An 18,626-nucleotide genomic window follows, 5' to 3' on the forward strand; every position below is an offset into this window, starting at 1 on the left:
TAGAAGGTAGGTAGTGAAAACATTATTTTTACTCATTTTATAGTCAGTCAATCAATAAGCATTGATTAAGCACCTACTGTGTGCTTACATGGTGCTAAGAACTGAGGACGCAAAAAAGAGGCAAAAGATAACACCTGCTCTCAGGGAGCTTACAATCTACAGTTGAGAAAACTAAGACTCAAACTGAAGGAGAGGCTTACATAAGGCCATAATGGCAGAACCAATTGAAGTGACATAGCTCAATTCAGTTCAGTTCAACAAGGGTTTATTAAATATCTACCTGCAAGGCACTGGGGATTAAAAAAAAAGTCCTGCACTCAAGGAGTTTATATTCTCCTTGGAAGAAACCACATGTACACAGTGACATCAATATAAAATATATTCAAAAGCAATATTAAATAATCGGGGGTGGGGAGGAGATGCGTTTATAACTGAGGCAATCAGAAGAGGCTACATAGAGGAGATATCACTTGAGTTGAGTCTGGAAGGGAATTAGGCATTCCAAGAGTTGGAGGAGAAGAAGGGGATCATCCCAGACATGGGCAAGCATCGGTGCAGAAGCAGAGAGATGGGAGGACTCTCATGTGCAGGTAATAACAAGCAAGTGTATGGGGATGTTGACATATAATCTACTTGAAGAGATAGGTTGGAGTAAATGATGAGGGGCTTTAAATACCAAGCCAAGGAGTGGGCATTTTATCCCTGAGGAAGTTGGGAGTCACTAAAGCTTTTTGAGCAGGGGAATGATATGTTTGGCCCTACACTTTAGGCTATTCATTTCATTCAGAGCAAGGTTTTCAGACTCCAAATCCACTGTACTCTCTACTAGACCGCACCAAAATGGTAGCCTAGAGCAGCACTTCTTCACCTTTTTTGTGTCATGGCCCCCTTTGTCATTCTGAGAAATCAACCTATGGACCCCTTTTCAGAATAATATTTTTAAATGTATAAAATAAAATCCATAGGAAATCAATTATATTAAAATACATTATCAATTTTAAAAAATACAAGTCCTTGGACCCCAAATTCAGAGTCTCCACCCGCTAGGGATAATAATGCAGCCTCACCCTGTCTCACCCCATCCCCTTCAGAGTAACTTACTCAGCCAACTCATCTATATTGAACGCCTCAGAAGAGAACTCATGCTGAGGCTCTTTGGCTATGGTGTAAATCCCAGCTAACAGGAAGGGATTAAGGAGAGGATGAAGGCAGAAACAGAGAACCTGCAAGGACAAATTCAAAATGCACAAAAGTCATTATTTTTCTTAAAAGATAGACTGGCTTTGCATTTTCTCTATATGACATCAGACCCGTGGAGCTCTGGTGGATTAGTTTTTGGTCCTGATGACAAAACTTGGCTCAAATTGATTTGGGCTCAAGTTTGTAACTAGGGGAGTAGGGGGAGGGCTCCTGTGGACCAGTCAGTAAGGTATCTTTGAGTACCCCCCAAATCACAAGATGCTAGATTTAGAACTGAAAGAGACCTTAGAAAGTGTCTGACACCCTCATTTTTCAGATAAGGAAAGTGAAGCTGAGAGAAGGTACATGATTTGGCAAAGATCAAACAGGTAGTAAGCATCCGAACCTAGACCAGGTCATCTGACTCCCAAGCAATGCTTCTTTCTAAATGTACTGTATTACCTGAAAATCAAGATTCAGAGACATGGGCTCTGATTTAGGACTGGAAGGAACAGGGGAGAACATCTGGTCAAGCCCCTCATTTTAGAGATGAGAAAACTGAATATCAAAGAGACTCCCCATATAATGAAAGAAGAGTCATGGTATCCCCCTTCTTTTGGTAAAAGCCAAAGAAATGGTGTCAATTAGGGAAAAGTTCATAATACACTTGTAAGAAAGATATACCCAAGGGACAATGAATGAAGTTGTAAGGAATGGAGTTATCTTCACCCTTCACAAAACCCAACAACAACAAAATATTCATGTAACTCAGAGATTTCATTCCCACTGTATTCTGTTCCAAAAGGGAAAAGAGAAGAGTCCCATTTTAACTTGCACAGCTCGCTCTTTCGATGATGAGGATACAAATTATACTTTCTTCTTCCAAGTAATCTACCAGTCACACCTAAGTTTGGAGTCCAGAGGTTAGCTTTATGGTTCACTCACTCTGCTCTGATGGGAGCGATATCACATACAGACAGTATCGCATCTAGTGTCGCCTAATAAAGGCCTCTTGTTAAACTTTGACTAAGGAAGTGACATGGACAAGGGCCCTGCCTCCCATAAAAACCTGAGAAGGGCATCTCCACCCATTGGGTTTGGTTTTATAGTATTGTGGGCTACAAGATCCCCTTCCTGAGGACATTTATAAGATAAATTGGCCTAGAGGTGTGAAGATATAACTGTAGGCAAAACATTCTATCTCCAAAAACCTTTTTTTTCCCAGGAAGCGCAAAAATATATAGGGAAGAAAAATTCACTCAGAAATAGGTTGTTAAGCATATCTATGGTTGATGTAGCCCAAATGATTTAAAGAAAAATTGTTTTAGTGGAGAATAGGGAGTGCATGGGTCCCCGAAGGAGGCCTAAGAAACATAAATGTAGTTCAGAATACTGATAGCTCCTAAAAGTCTCACATGAAGTTTATCCCAACTTTTTCAATTCTGCTCGTGCTTTAAGGAACTTTAGGAAGCAGGTGCTACTCCCCTTCTGTCCAGGTTGAGCTGCTGTGGGGTGTGGATACACCTAATAGAGATCTGGGCTAGCCAGATGTTTTAATGATGTTAGCAAAGGTCCCTCATTTGGGTTGTTAGAGACACTTGGTTGGATCCTTCTTCCCTTCTTCCTGTCCCCAGAGCACCAGGGAAGATCCTACATAGAAGGGAGAAGCAGAGATGAGTCCTCCTACGGAAAAGGAAGGCGCCCATATAGACCTATATCCCATATCCCCCTGTTCCCAACAAGTCAATTGTGTCTTTATCATGTGTCCTGCTGTAAACACTCAGGCAGCCACAACTGCAGTAGGTTGCACTGATTATCTTATTCTGTGTTATGTGAGGTTCTTTGAATCTCATGCAGATTTATACAAAATAATATGCAAATCACAGAGCCCGGGCCCTTTTCTTAACAGGACTACAGCATTGCTCCTCGGTGGCACCTGGGACCTGGGGATCCTTTCTCCACTTACGTTTAGCGCACAGCCTGGGACTTGTCCCTGCAGCCTCACCGGGTTAGCCGTGCCGCCGTTGGGACCTCCCGCCTGGAATCCCACCACCCACTCCTCTTGGGACTGCCCTGGCAGGGCTGGTGTGGGTGCAGCCACATGCCTGGTGGGAAACATGCTCCAGGCAGAGCCTGCCCCTCCTGGGCTGTGGGCTCGTCCAGTGGGCTCCCCTGTTCCGTGGGTCCCCTCTTCTGCCTCTGGGTGCATTTGGAGGTTTTCCTCTACAAAGCTTGAGATGGTGTAGGTGCTGGGGACCAGAGACAGGCTCCATGGCCCAGTGTGCCCTCAGCACCATCATCCCACCCCACCCAGGTCCAGGGTTCCACTCTAGTGATGGGCAGAGTGGGAGGGTGGGCCAATGAGAGGAGGAGGAGTTGTTTGGGGGTTCTGTCCCCTCCCACTCTCCTACCCCTCTATATGTCAACCTTCCTGAACCCCCATCACTCTGACCAAGTGGAAAAATGAGAAAAAGGGGCTATGGGGTGGTAGAGGAGGTGGCCTAAGGGTAGAATAGAAGAAGGGCTTAGCCTAGCCTTACCAAAAGTTTGCCAAAATCATTCAGCCATAGAAAATCTATTTGCATCAATCCACCTGTATTTTCCAGTATCCCTCTTCTGCCTCCCCTTGTATCCAGATCCCTGTGTTCAGAGCCCCCTCCCCTCCCCAGTGTCTCTTAGCTTCAAATATACTCGAAGTTGCCCACCTCTTCCTCCCCACCCCCACCCTCAGTGTCCCAGGGAAGACCCCACATGGAAGGGAGATGCAGAGATGAATCCCACCTCCCAGGGACAACCCATCTCGGGAGGAGGGGAGAGGCAAAGAGCGCTCATTTAATCCCATTTCCTCATTTTATAGACTCATTGCCTTGTTTTCACTAGATCATGCCTCATTTCTTTTAGGTTCAGCACTCATTTCCCTGGCTAGGTTAGTGGGGAGGGGTGTTCCCATATGTCTCCAAAAGTTTACACTTCAGCTGTCTCACAGGCTTATTGTGAGGATGGGAGACCAAGTGCGGTATCCAGTGCCCTGAGCTTTGCAGAGGCAAGTGTCCCTCGAAGCAAAGCCCCCTGCTCTAGAATCGTACCTGGCTCAAGAAAGGACCCTGGGGGGTTGTACTTGACCATGAATCCAGGGGTGCACAGCGATATGGGCATTTGCATGACTGAGAAGAATCGCTGATGTCTTGTTTGCACATGTCACTTACTTGAATATGTTCCAATAAAATGATTCGAAAGCAGGCTGTTGCTATAAAGTGATTTATAAATCCTTCTTGGTGAGGACTGAGGCCCTTGACCTACAGAGCAGCCACCACCCCCACCCCACCCCCAACGAGCACCCTGGGAGGACCTGGCCTGGCTGGAGTGGGAGGTATCAGGGAATGGGTTGAGCTTGATGTGGGCGATGGTCACAGCAAATGGCCTGTCAGAGGCAGCACCTTCCTCTCCCGTTGCCTAGAAACAGAATTTACATTCTAGGGTGGAAATTACCATATGGAGCCAATGATTTTTTTTTTCCTTTTTTGAGGCAGGCACAGGGTTATAGACCTGCTCTGTCATGGAGCAAACAAGGGAGAAAGGAGGAGGAGAAGAGAGAGAAAGACAAAGACTTCACGTTGTTCTATTCAGAAATAATTCTTAGTGAATGCCCACATTGGCTGATTGATTTGTGAGATTGCACCAGTTGTGCAATAGGATCATAGATTCGGAGCTGGAAAAAACCTTAGAGATCATTTAGTCCAAGTCCCTTATTTTATAGACATGAAAACTGCAGCTCAGAGGGGAAATGGCTTTCCAAAAGTCAAGTTGCTTCAGGTTGCAAATATGCTGCAGCCCAAGCCTGCCACTGCATTGGTGTCTAACAGTAAGGTAGAGAAAACCTTATTTTCAAAAGCAGATGTCCCAAAACGTCTGCTTTTCTTGGTCCTTTTCTACCGTCCAAAAGATAGCATGGTTATAATCTTGAGAGAGCTGACCAGGACACCAGGTCAGACCCTGATTGGTTCAAATCCTTCAGCCAGATATTAGATGTGTGACCCTGGGCAAGTCATCTATACTCTCAATGACTTTAGAGGAAGAATTTCCTCACTGGGAATTCCCCTTGCTAGTGTTTCCATTCCCTTTTGTCCCCTCCTCCCAAAAACATACCCCCCCCATTTTAGATCTTGTCAGTAAACTAGTCACTCAGCAAGTGAACAGTAGTCAGCCCTTGGCATTTCTTCTGTTCAGAACAGGGTTCGGGGAAGGTGGGAAAAGAGGGATTGGTAGAAACCCAGTGAACAAAGTTATCCTGTCCTTATACATCTCCTCCCTGGGTCATGCAGGATTCCCAAATGGAGAGAAAAGAGGGGAAAGAGGTTAACTTTTATTTATTCACATTCAGCTAACCTTGTGTCACAGATGGTTAAACCAAGGTTTGTAGACACAGAATGACTTTGCAACTAACTGTGACCTTAGGTGAGCCAGGGCTCAAGTTCAGGTATCTGGATCCCCAGACCGGTGCTCTTTCTAAAATGCAGACTTGTCTTTAGCCTGGGATCCAGCCTTAGGCTTTCCCCACCCTTCAGTTCTCACCATCACCCTTGCTAATTTAGCTCGATGGAACATTTTCTGTCCAGCCAGTGTATGATGAGGCAGCCTTGATCTATTCCCATGCCCTCTCTTCTCATGAGTTTTGAATAGCTCCTCACTGTGGGGGAAGGGAGGCTCATACTTGATGAATCCAGCAGCACACAGCAATGCCAGCCCTCGGCAGAGGGCCAGGGCTCACTCAGCCACTTAGGGCATGGGGCTAGTAAGGCCAAGCACAATTCTCTTTTAGATTCCCTAGATTTGCTCCATTCCACAACTGTACATTGGACCCCACCCCTCACCGAACAGTACCATCTCACCAAGTAGCACTATTGGTCTCCCAGTGTGCCATGTGGATGCACTCAAAATTCCTAGCTGCCTTCTAATAGAGAATCATGATCGCAATGCTAGTTTCTGTAATAAAAATGGCAAACATTTACATAGCACTTGAAGGTTTATACCAACCCATTTAACACAGTAAGGTAGTATAAGTCTTAGAATCCCAGTTTTACAAAATAAGGAGCTATAAGACCCACAGAGCTTGAGTGACTTGCTAATAATCACACAGCTTATAAGCACCAACACTTGAATTCAGGCTCAGATCACCTGAATCCAAGAGCAGGACTTATTCCACAGGAATGAGTCTCTCTGTCACCAGTCATCATCATTCTTTGGCCAATCATGTGCCTGAGGGGTCAGAGGGAATAAGTGACCTACACTCAGACCCTACCCTTGACGTGTCTAAGACAGACAATGGCATGGAAAAGGATAGAGCACAGAGATGGCCAAATAAAACACTAGATGTGTCAATGGGCAATGCACATATTACACCAGAATTACACCAAGTTCAGAGTCATTTCATTTGCAGGGTGAAGATCAAGGTTAAGAGCATGAATGTACATGTCACTTAGAATGATTGCTTGAGAGCTAGAAGGGTCATCTAGCCCAGCACCTCTTTTTACAGACAGAAGTGAGTCACCTAAGACCATTGAGTTAGTAAGTAGCAGAGTAAGAATTGGAACCCAGGTCCTCTGACTCTAAATACAATGCCATTCCAACTGTTAGTTACAATTTAATAATCTCCATTTTCTCCCCTCCCCACACCATGCCCATTACAGATGTAGACCAGGAAGATGAGGGAGGAATCACTGGCCAGCTGTGGGCCCTACAAGGCAACACTAGAGTCTGAGAGTGCCCCTCAAATCCTTCCAGGGGTGTTCACAACTTAGACATGCCTACTTAGCAGACTAGTTTAACTCAAAGAACTAACTACAGAGACAAAGAGACAGACAGTCATGCCAAGTCCTGAGCCTGTTTCCAGAATTGAGTTCTTCCCATGTTAATTGGCTCCCTATCTTATTTCTATCTGATAAGGTTACATGCAAGTCTGCTTAGGTCTATGTCACAAGGTTTGGCCTCCATTGAATTCTCAGCCCCCAGGCAATTTGAGCTCCCCTGATTACTGAGAATGGGGCCTTACCTATTTTTATTGGCAACCCTGCTGGTGATAAGTACATCCTCTTTTAAGAATGATAGACAGTGTTTGGAGATCACTCTCCAAACCACGTATGAGTTGGCAGAATATGAAGCCAGCCCAACTGGATGATTTGAGGGGTATCAGTCCTTCTATCCCTCACTCTATCATCACCACCACCCCCAAACAATAATAAATCCACTTCCCTTTCCAATGAGTCTGTAGCAGCACCTGATATTCTGAACTGTCCTACCCTTTGCATTGCAGTCAGAAGACCCAGTGAAATTGAAAATGCCCTTGGAGAGGGTCCAAATCCCTTTGAGCCCCTTAGCCCAGATTAATTTGGTGAGACGCCCTAGCCATTGTTCACAGGGCTAGCAAGAGTAGGCTAATCAGGTACATTTGGATAGAGGGCCCACGTGGAGAACCAACCCCATGGGCATGGGTAGCATGAGGGCCCAGGTACCCAGGACTGAGAACTGAAAGGAGGAGGAGGTTGTAGGGGTAGAATGGGAGGCACCAATGACAGTTTTTAACAACTTCATAATCTTGCCTTGGAGAAAATACTGAACTAGGAGGCAGGAGGCCAGACATGTAGCTTCTTCTCTACCGCTTAGCGCCAAGGTGGGTGGTGAGTTACATAAGCTCTCTAGGCCTCAGCTGCCTCAACATAGGATGGATAAAAACCTGAAAGGAGAGGCAGTCCGCTGCCCAGGGGAGACTGGGTCAGGAAAGAGCCCAGAGGAGGATGCTACAAAAGGATCATAGACTCAGAGCTAAAAGGATCACAGAAGACATCTAGCCCAACCCCCTCATTTTACAGATGAGGAAAGTGAGGCACAGAGATTAAATGATTTGCCCAATCAGTGTCAAAAGATCATAGGATTGGGGGCAGCTGGGTGGCACAGTGGATAGAGCACCAGCCCTGGATTCAGGAGGACCTGGGTTCAAATCTGGCCTCAGACACTCAACACTTACTAGCTGTGTGACCCTGGGCAAGTCACTTAACCCCAATTGCCTCACCAAAAATAAAAGGAAAAAAAAAAAAGATCATACGATGATAGATTTGGAGCCTTCAGGAGCCCTAGAGGGCTTATTTTATAGATAAAGAAACTGAGGCCTAGGGAGGTTAAATGACTTAACCAGGATCATACCTCTCCAGGGTGTCAGATTTTTAGAGATGGAAGAGATTTGAAGGGATCTGAAGGGATCATCTGGTCCAGACCCCTCTCTTCAAAGCTGAATCACACAAACTAGGGAGAGTCATTTAGTCTCCTTTGGCCTGTTTTCCCATCTGTGAAATGAAGGGGTTTGACAAGATGGTCTTGGGGGTTCCTTCCAGCTCTAGATCCATGGTCCTGGGATCTCTTGAGATACCTTCCAACTCAAAGATCAGTGATCCTATACATGAAGCCTCAGAGGAACAAGAGCCCTCCAGCTTTCAGATCCAGTCTGACGATCCTGTAGGAAGTGAGAACACATCTGTAGGGTAGTCTTTCTCTGTTTATCTCCCTAAGTGAAGGTGATTCCTAAATAAGGTCTCCAAGATTGAGTGGACGTCTTGGGGAGGATGGAAGTTGCTTGTTGACTGTCAGATGAAGGCTTAAGAGGCATGAGGGGTGGGGGCAGCTAGGTGGCACAGTGGATAAAACACCGGCCTTGGATTCAGGAGGACCTGAGTTCAAATATGAATTCAGACACTTGACACTTCCTAGCTGTTTGACCCTGCGCAAGTCACTTTACCCTCATTGCCCCCCCCCCAAAAAGAGACATGAGGGGTTCACTCCAAACAGTATTTGGCCAGGCTTTGCAGAATGAGTACATTTCCACCCAGTCACTACAGAACATGGAATAGAACTAAAGGGCAGGGTCAAGGGACAGTAGCTTAGAGCTATCCCTTCATCCTTTTTCCATAACCCACTGAATTAGAAATGAAGTGATATGAGAATGGGTGACAGGGTTTCCATGAGGACTTTTTTTCTCTGTTTACTACAGCCCCAGACTGCTAGGAAGTGGCGACAGTAATAAGACGATAGGACATTCTGACTGGGGTGGGAGGTTGGTAGGGAGAGGTTAGCCTTGGCTGTCTACCCCATTATATAGGCACCCTTTCTCAGAACTCTCACTTGCCCAACTATAGGTAAACCACAAAGCCCAATGCCGTACTTTGGGAATTCTTATTCCATCACTTTCAATTAAATATGCTAATTCACACAGCAACATCCTAAATGTAGATGTAGTTACTCATAAACCACTTTGACTAAAATATCCCCTTATATATATTTGCCATTTAATACTTTTTAGTACACTCTCATTTAACCCACGTAGCAACCTCACGAGATAGGTAAATACACCCATTTTACAGGTGAGAAAAGATGGATACAGAGATGGATGGATGGATGGATGGATGGATGGATGGATGGATGGATGGATGAATAAATAGATGATAGATAGATAGATAGATGATATATAGATAGACAGACATGATAGATGAAAGAACTTATATTAAGCACTTACTATGTGCTTATCTGACTCCACAGAAATGTTAAAGGAACATAGGCAGCATCAGACCAGACTAGAACTCAGGTCTCCTGTCTCTCAGCCACAGATCTTTCAAACCCAGAAGAGCAAAAGCACAGAACCAGAAATGCAAGCTCAGTTTCATATTCACCCTACTAGGGCATTAGAAAGGCAAACCTGTGAGAAAACAATCCAATAAAGTCCAAAGGAAAATAGAATTAACTTTTGCAGTCTATGTGCTGTTGCATCACTTAATTAGCATAGATAATTGAAAGCCAACTCTATTTCTAAAACACACCGCAGAATGAGTGGGTTCTGTTGTCTGATGGCCAACGAATCATGTCATCGACCATCTGAGTGCATCACAGTGCTCAGAAATGACAAAAGCAGAACCCAGAGCCATCCCTCCCCGTACCTGCGTCTGTGAGCCCTTCCATAAGTTGATGCCTCCATGAAACACTCTTATAATCATTCTCTCCATTCCCATAGTGCTCTCATAGTCCACCAAACACATTTCCATATCTTAGTTGAGCCTCCCAACAACTCCGTGAGCTAAATACCACAGGTGCTATCATCATTCTCATTTTATAGTTGAAGAAATAGAGGCTTAAGGAGATTGAGTAACTTTCCCAATGTCACATAACTAGTAAATGTCAAAGACGAGATACGAACCTGAGTCTTTCTGACTCCACATCCATCAGTTTGTTAACTCTACCACACTACCCACCATCAGCATCCTACTCACATTCCACAGACCAACAGCTTGCTCCAGTAGTCAAGCAACCACAAGACTTATGCATTTCCTGCCTAGTCCTGTCTTCACTTGTCTCTCCAAACTGATGACGCTTGGGGCTCATAGAATGTCAGGGTTAGAAAGGAACACACACACACACACACAAAAGAAGGGACCACAGAGCCCATCTAATCCAATATTTATGGATACAAAGTAAGAAACTGAAGGTCAGGGAAATAAAGTGCCTAAGATCACACACCTATGAACACTGGGATTTGAACCTCTGTCTTCAGAACGGAGGCGAGAGCTTTTTTTGCTCTGACATTCTGTGGTCAGGCCTGCTGCTGGATGTGTTATCCGACCTAACAATATAGCTGAGCTACCTTCCAGGCATAAATTATCTGTAGAAAACCTGTGGGGGCTTGCGTTGAGTTCCAAATTGGACTAAATTATTTCTAAGGGTGTCTTCTAGCTCTGAGATTCAGTGATGGGTTAACTGGTGGGTTAACTGAATGTCAACCTGAGCCAAACATTATTAGAAAAGGATATCTCCTTGGATGGTGGGATTGGGAGGGGACATTAATGTAATCCCTGAACACATAACAACTCATGTGATAGTAATGTGACAGCCTGGAAGTGGGCTAGGGAGCAGGTAGGGCCAGCCAGGGATTAAACATTGATCAAATGAGTTAATATTTGTAAAGCACTTAGCATAGTGCCTATCATTTTGCTTGTTATATAAATGCTAGCTATTATTAATGTCATCATCATCATCATTATTAAATATGAGCTACAAATAACTCTCATTTGAATAACAGAAAGTTGATGTCCAAAGAGTATTCTGGGTACAGCGAGGTTATGCATTGTAGCTAGGGTCAACAAGGTACACTGCCCAAGTATGTTATCAAAAACCATTATTTTATGTCTTAATTTTAAAATGGCAAAGGATAAATCAAGTTGAGGAAAATGTTACTTTGTAGGAGGTGGGGTCAGAGGATGAGGCATCACCAGGAGAACAAACCTAGTGGGTGTGAAAAACCCTCATCTGTTGTTTTCTACCCTACTTCTAGCATTGGAGCCAGGGCTTGGCGGCAGTTCATCTGGCCCCAGCCAAATACTAGTTGCTATATAACAAAAGAAACAGAAGCCAAATTCTCCTGCCCCAAGGCATTCACCAGCAGCATGGGCTAGTGGGAAGAGTACTGGATTGAAAGTCAGGGGGCCTAGGTTCAAATACCAGCTTTGCCACTTGACTTGGGGAAGAAGTTTACCATTCTGGAGCTCTGTTTCCTTAACTATAAAATGAGGGAGTTGAATGAGGGAATTTCTAAGGTCCCATCTAACTCTATATTAAGAATTCTTAACCTGGCATACATGGAGCCCGAAGAGGTCCATAGTTAGATTGGGGTAGAGGGTGGGGAATGCAGGAACTTGATGATCCCATTCATTTTATTTTGTGATTTAAAAACATTATTCTGAGAAGGCATTTGTAGATTTTACTAGACTGCCAAAAGGGTTTGTGACACCCCAAAAATATTTAAGAACCCCTGCTCTAAATCCTAGGATCTAACTGGGAAGACAAGATCTACACACATTGAGACAGATAATTAGAAAACAGGACAATTGAAAACACAGGAAGCACAATAATAGCATCTCTCCAATTTCCCTCAGAGCACCCCCTATCCACCAGAGACTATGTCTCCTCCAATACCCTGCACAAGCCTGTACTCACTGGCAGCAATCTGAAAATTGTTCACTCCAGAGCTTCAGGCCATCCAAAGCATGGAGGCCCTCAGGCTGTAATATCTGCACTGACCTCAACCACTTCTAGTCTAGCACCCCCAAACTATGCATGCTCTCATCTCCAAGAAAACTCCATATGGGAATAAAAGGAGGAGAAAAATGTAGTCACCTCTCAATTATCCATATTCAGGATCATCATAATGTTCCATAGGATCATAGATATAGGGACCTCAGAGGCCATTGGTCAATAAGGGTGGCTAGGTGGCACGGCGGATAGAGTGCATGGGATAAGATCAGGGAGACCTGAGTTCAAATTATGCTGCAATCATATATGAGCTCTGTGGCCCTGAACAAATCAACTAACCTCTCAGCTTCATTTTCTTCATCTGCAAAAAAGGGAGGTGGACTGAATAGCCTCCAACATCCCTTCAACTCTAAATCTATGATTCTAGAATTCCAACCTCTCATCTTACAGAATGAGAAACTGAGACCAGGGACATCAAGTGACTGGCCCAGATCACCCAGGCAGTAAGAGGTTCAGAAGCAGAATTTGAACTCAGGTCCTCTCAGCCTTGAGCCAGTGTCTTTTTCCATTGTCTCTAGTTCTCAAGTGAGTATTTCACTGGCAGTTGGCTGCATCGGATCCGTTGGCTTCTTTATCTATTATCCCTGCCACTGACACTTCCATCAGCCCTGTTATGTGAACTTTAGACCTTGGCCATATGGGGCAGTGCCAATGTCCATAGTTGTCCAGGAGCCCACGATGAGAGAGGCTTTGTCTTTGCCAAAGCCTTTTCTTGGCTAAAGGATATTGGACAACCCCTCACAGTGCTGCTGCTGGCTGGGGATCAACCCCTAGGGATCCTCTGAGCTTGGAATTTAAAGTCTCCTCGGACATGCACTCTCCCAAGACTAAGCTAAGCCTGATTGGGATCCAGAAAACCATACAAGGACAAGATAAGTACATACACACACATATGCATATATAGGTATGTATACATAGGTTTATACATTTGTGTGCAAATACAAATATACATATGTATGCAGATATACATGTGTGTATACTTATACAAAACTATATGACTGACTGGGGCTAAGGAATGCAATTTGTTGTTACTCAGGGGTTGTTTTTTTTTTTAAGTTGTCCCTAACTCTTTGTGACTCCATTTGTGGTTTTCTTGGCAAAGATACTGAAGTAATTTGCCATTTCCTTTTCCAGCTTATTTTATAGATGGGGAAACTGAGGCAAACTGAGGTTAAGTGACTTGCCCAGTGTCACATAGCTAGTAAGTGTCTGAGGACAGATTTAAATTCAGGAAGATGAGTCTTCCTGACTTAAGGCTCAGTGCTCCATGCACTGTACCACCTGACTATCTAGCTATCTAGCTATCTAGCTATCTCTATCACCTATCTGTCTGACTTCTTTCTATCTATCTATATCTACCCACCCACCAACCTACCCACCTACCTACCTAATGAATAAATCAACACATTAAAATCAGATAGAAACTACATTTTAATCTGGGTCAGGTCACAGTTGAGAGTGATGCACCTGTGGCCTGTGAGTCACACATTGGCACTTCTTCTGGAGACCACTACCTCCCAGAACTGAGCACAGGTCACCTCCACTCTGTGCTCCTAGACGTGGTGCATCTACAGGGTGAACCCACCCACAGACCCTACTGCAGAAAAGTTACTGACCAAGACTCAAGGGGAGGGGCTCGTCACTAACCTAAAACAGATGACCCATGGCTGCTACAACAAATACCACCTGTGTGCATAGGATTGCACAGCTTGTACTAAGAACCATGACTCTGCAGAGTATCAATACTGTTCCTGCCTTCTAGTAGCTTATAGTTTTCTTGGGAAGCCAGGACAAACAGTAGTCTGGAATAGTGGATAGACCACTAGCCTTGGAGTCAGGAAGATCTAAGTTTGAATCCTGCCTCTGATATTGACTACCTATCTGTATGACCCTAGTCAAGTCATTTAACAGCTTGGACCTCAGCTTTCACATTGGGGATATGGCCTCATTGACCTCCCAGGATCCCCTCCAGATCTAAACCTGAGGTCTGATGGTCCTACAGGCTCAGGTTGCAACAGTTTGGTTTTGGTTTTTTTCCCTGTAGCTCTGCATTAAGTTTTGCATAGACAAAATCCACACTCCAGTCCAATGGACAGTAGTACCCTTAACCATAGCCAGCCAGCCCATTCAGATTTAGTAGGACTGAACAGAAAAATGCAGATTTAAAAAAAAAACTATTCTTTTAAAATAACTCTGGACTAGGAATCAGTCTTGTCGTGGTTTAGCTACTCACTTGGCTGTGTGACTTGATGTTCCTGGGCCTTGGGTTTTTTCATCTGTAAGTTTAGATATTTAGGATAGATTGTCTTTAGGGTTCTTTACCATTCTAACATTCTATAATACACCTTCTCAGGCAGTTAGGTGTAGCAGTAGATAGAGTGCTGAGACTAAAAGTCAGGAAAACTCGGAAAGACACCTCTTTAACTCATTTCTTCAATACAATATAACAACAGATCCAAGAATAAACATTTATTATGTACTTACTGTGTGCAGAGTGCTGCCAAGTCGTAAGAAACGCTCCTTCATGGAGTTCATCATCTAGCAGGAAGATAAGTGAGATATATATCACATATAAAGAGCTCTCGATACATACAGAACCTTTAGTTTCACTGATGTAAGGTAACTCCTTAGGGAGAAAAATCCCTCTCCCAACACAGGTCAGCACTTTCTTGGAACTTATAGTCTTGGGGAGTTGCTAAGAGCACTGAGTGGTGATTTGTCCAGTATCATATAGTCCATTTATGAGTCAGAAGCTGGTCTTGAACGAGCTATTCCTGAATAAAAGGCCAGCCCTCCATTGACTGCCACATTACCTCTTCTCATATTGCATATTAAGAAGTTCTTTGGAGATTTACAAAAAGAAGGGCTCTGTGAGGTCTGGGAGCTGGGGATAGGGGAGAAAGTCATTGCCAGTTGGGAAATTAAGGAAGACTTCCTGGAGGAGGGGGCATTTTATTTCTAGGAAGGGTAGACTTCAACAGACAAAGGTAGGGGTGGATAGTCCAGGGACAGAGAACAGTGTGAGCAAAACCCCAGGGGCATGAGAACACAATGTGTGTTCAGGGACAGAGAATAGCCCAATCAGTCAGAGCACAGAATATATGGAGGAATGAGATAAGTTTGGAAAGGGATGTGGTGTCTGACTGTGGAAGGCCCAAAGACTAATTATGGTCAGACAAGATCTTCTCCCTGGTTGATCTTTCATGGACAGTCCTGGCCAATGCACTGATCAGCAGCCTCCTTGTCAGAAATCGCCCCCTCTTTGTTCATAACTTTTGAGGGGAAATGAACAACAGTTGTTCCTTATGGAAAAGTTGGAAATCTGTAATCTTGTCACAGCAGTTTTCTGAAGGAGGGAAGAAGAAGAGAATCAGGCTTCCTTCACCATATGTCCTGAGGCCCCAAAAGGGATTTCAAATTCATTAGACAGCATGATATAGTGGAAAGGGCTCTGGCTTTTAAATCAGTTGGCCTAAATCCTACTTCTTTTATAGGGAATTTTCAGAGGAATTCCCTCGACCAATGCACTGTTAGTGTGCAATATATAGTCTTCAGAAGGACCCAGAGCATAGAGAAGTTAAGTGACTTGCCCGGGACCACACAGCCAGTAACTAGTGTCAGAGGCAAGGTTTGAACTCAGGACTCCCTGCCTTCAGGGTCTGCTCTCTGTCCACTATGCTATGCTGCCTTTGAGAAAATAGTGGAAATGATTCCAAAAGATGCAAGAGATGATGGGTGCTGGACTTGACAGTTGATTATGGGGGCACAGGACAGAACTTTGGAGTTTATCACAAGATTTTGAGTTTAGGAAGACAAGAAAGCAAGTAGTACAATCCAAAATAGGAAGAGTTTGGATAAGAGAGAAGGCTTGTAGAAGCAGGGAGAGAGTGGCTTTGAGTTCTGTTTGAGTTTGAGTTGGTTGGACAGTTGTCTACCTCCTGAGTTATGGGTAGCTGAGAAAAAAACAAGACTGATTCACCCTTTAAAGAGTAATTATACTCTTTAAATAAAAGTTGTCTTTATTTATAACACCATAAATAATCACTTCTCAAAATTTAAAATAAGAATATAATATTGAGAAAGACCTTCAGGATATTGAGTAGACTACCTGCAGCAACCTTAGGGAAGATTATAGCTGAAGTCACACAGGATAGACACACATGACCAAGAAATACCTTTCACATTTCTTTTTATCTCCAGCTTAGTAAAATGCCTATCACATAGTAGGCACTTAACAAATGCTAGCTGATTGACTGTCATCTGCATTGTTAGAGGGAACAGACAAAATCCATGGATCACAGATCCATTTTAATATTGTGAGTAATATGGAGCAAGAATGAAAGGAATAAAAAGTTTATCCCCTTTTCTCACTAAATATCAACTACTATTCTTCACTGCTGTTAACTGTCAATTTATTACTCAGGCCTGAGAAGAACTCACCCCTAGCTCTTTTCTTAAACCTGAAGACCTTCAGGGAAGCTAGGTGGTGCCGTGGATAAAACACCGGCCTTGGATTCAGGAGGACCTGAGTTCCAATCCGGCCTCAGACACTTGACACTTGCTAGCTGTGTGACCCTGGGCAAGTCACTTAACCCCCATTACCCTGCAAGGAAAAAAAAAACTGAAGACCTTCCAGTCTGACATTTCTTTGGTTTCAGAGAAACTGAAACAAAATCTGGTAGGAAAGCATCTTATTTCAGACTGCTTCTACCCACTTGAGTTTGCCAGCCTTCAACAGCAGCAATAAAACTCTGTCCAGTTTGCCTTATCACCAATAAAGCCCATGCCTACTTAGCACTGTTAGTACAGTTTGGAACATCCCCTTCCAATCCATCCCTTTTAACAAGAGCTGGGTTTTTTTCTTTATTTTTTTTTCATGTGTCCTTTCAATTCCACAGCAAAAACAGGATAACATAAAAACAAGATAATTTCCATTCTTTCCTGTATGTGTCAATCCTGACCCTTTCCAATCAGAAAAAAATTACAGATAATCACAAACTTTGCATCTCTCCAGCTGCTCTTTCTTCCCATCTGATCTGCTAACTTTTGTGTTAACGTTATTTTTCATAGAATAGCTTAAGGGTATACACTGACTAGTCTGGTGAGCCCTTGACAAGCCTCTTAAAGTGATTTTGTCTTACTTTCTCCTCCTGTTCAAATGCATTTTATAAGCAAAACCTTTCAAAGCATAGTTACCCATGCATGATGAAAATATGAAAAACAGAGAGAAAACATTCCAAATAGTATGTAAAATTGATGTCCTACCTATATATTCTTGACTTGAGGGGGCTTACATATTAAAGCACCTTTTGAGATAAGATATTTTAGGATAAAGCTGAACAGAGATGAGCTAATGGCAGATGGAGTGAATGTTTGGGGACCCAGGGGTTGAGCACATTTCGGGATTTTGGCTCCAAGCCTTCAGCAGCTGGAGCAAAAAGGAAAACACACCAAGTTATGTAGTTTTCATTTTCTGGCAAGAGAAATTACACATCGGTTTTACTACAAACAGTCTGAGTTGCAGGGTTTTGCAGCCATCCCTCATGTCCAAACTACTTTCTTTGAGTAATGGGGTTTGGGCTTTGAATAGCCATGAATCCATTTAATTCAATGACTATTTTAAAAACACCTTCCATATGCAAGAAACTGTACTAAGCACTGAGGATACAGAGACAAAAATGGAACTATCTCTGCCTTCAGGGAGCTTACATTCTACTAGAAGGATACAGCCTGTTCACAAACAAGTAAATAGAAAATGATTTGAGGAGGAAAAGAGCCTAACAAATGGGCTGATCAGGAAGGCTTCCTTGATGAAGTAGCACCTGAACTGAATATTGAAAGTAGCTAAGGATTGAACCATACTATTTCTTTTGGTTTGGGTGCTGTTGTTTTTCTTTTTTGAGGTTTTTCCTTCTTGCTCTAATTCTTCTCTTATAACATGACTAATGCAGAAATATGTTTAATGTTATATATATACACATACATATATATACATACATACATACATATATATATATATATATATGTGTGTGTGTGTAAACCTATATCAGATTACCTGCTGTCTAGGGGAGGGGGGGAGGGAGGGGAGGGAGAAAAATTTGAAATTTGAAATCTTATAAAAACAAATATTGAAAACTATCTCTACATATAACTGGAAAATAATAAAATACTTTTATTTTAAAAAAAACAAAAAAATAAAACAAGAAAAAAAAGAAAGTAGCTAAGGCTACTTTCTAAGAGGTAAAAGTGAGGAAGGCCTATATTTCACACAAGGGCCAGAGGCAGGTTGTAGAATGTTGAGTTTGTGGAATAACTGATTGGTC

At 43.3% G+C, this 18,626-nt stretch overlaps 1 protein-coding gene across 11 annotated transcripts in view; it reads left to right on the forward strand.

Moving 5' to 3' along the window:
• Positions 1–18,626, forward strand: part of KALRN (kalirin RhoGEF kinase) — a 991,119-nt gene that overhangs the window by 708,638 nt on the left and 263,855 nt on the right. For 2 of the 11 annotated variants that reach the window (XM_043992610.1, XM_043992609.1), the window contains one exon: positions 3,089–4,418. The exons of the other annotated variants lie outside the window; for them this stretch is intronic. In XM_043992610.1, the coding sequence (XP_043848545.1) occupies positions 3,089–3,151 (63 nt within the window). In that variant the 3' untranslated portion in view covers positions 3,152–4,418. Of the gene's footprint in view, positions 1–3,088; positions 4,419–18,626 lie in introns of those variants that run through there. 11 annotated transcript variants of the gene reach the window in all.

Source organism: Dromiciops gliroides, chromosome 3, assembly GCF_019393635.1.
Source record: "Dromiciops gliroides isolate mDroGli1 chromosome 3, mDroGli1.pri, whole genome shotgun sequence".
Taxonomy (NCBI): Eukaryota; Metazoa; Chordata; class Mammalia; order Microbiotheria; family Microbiotheriidae; genus Dromiciops; species Dromiciops gliroides.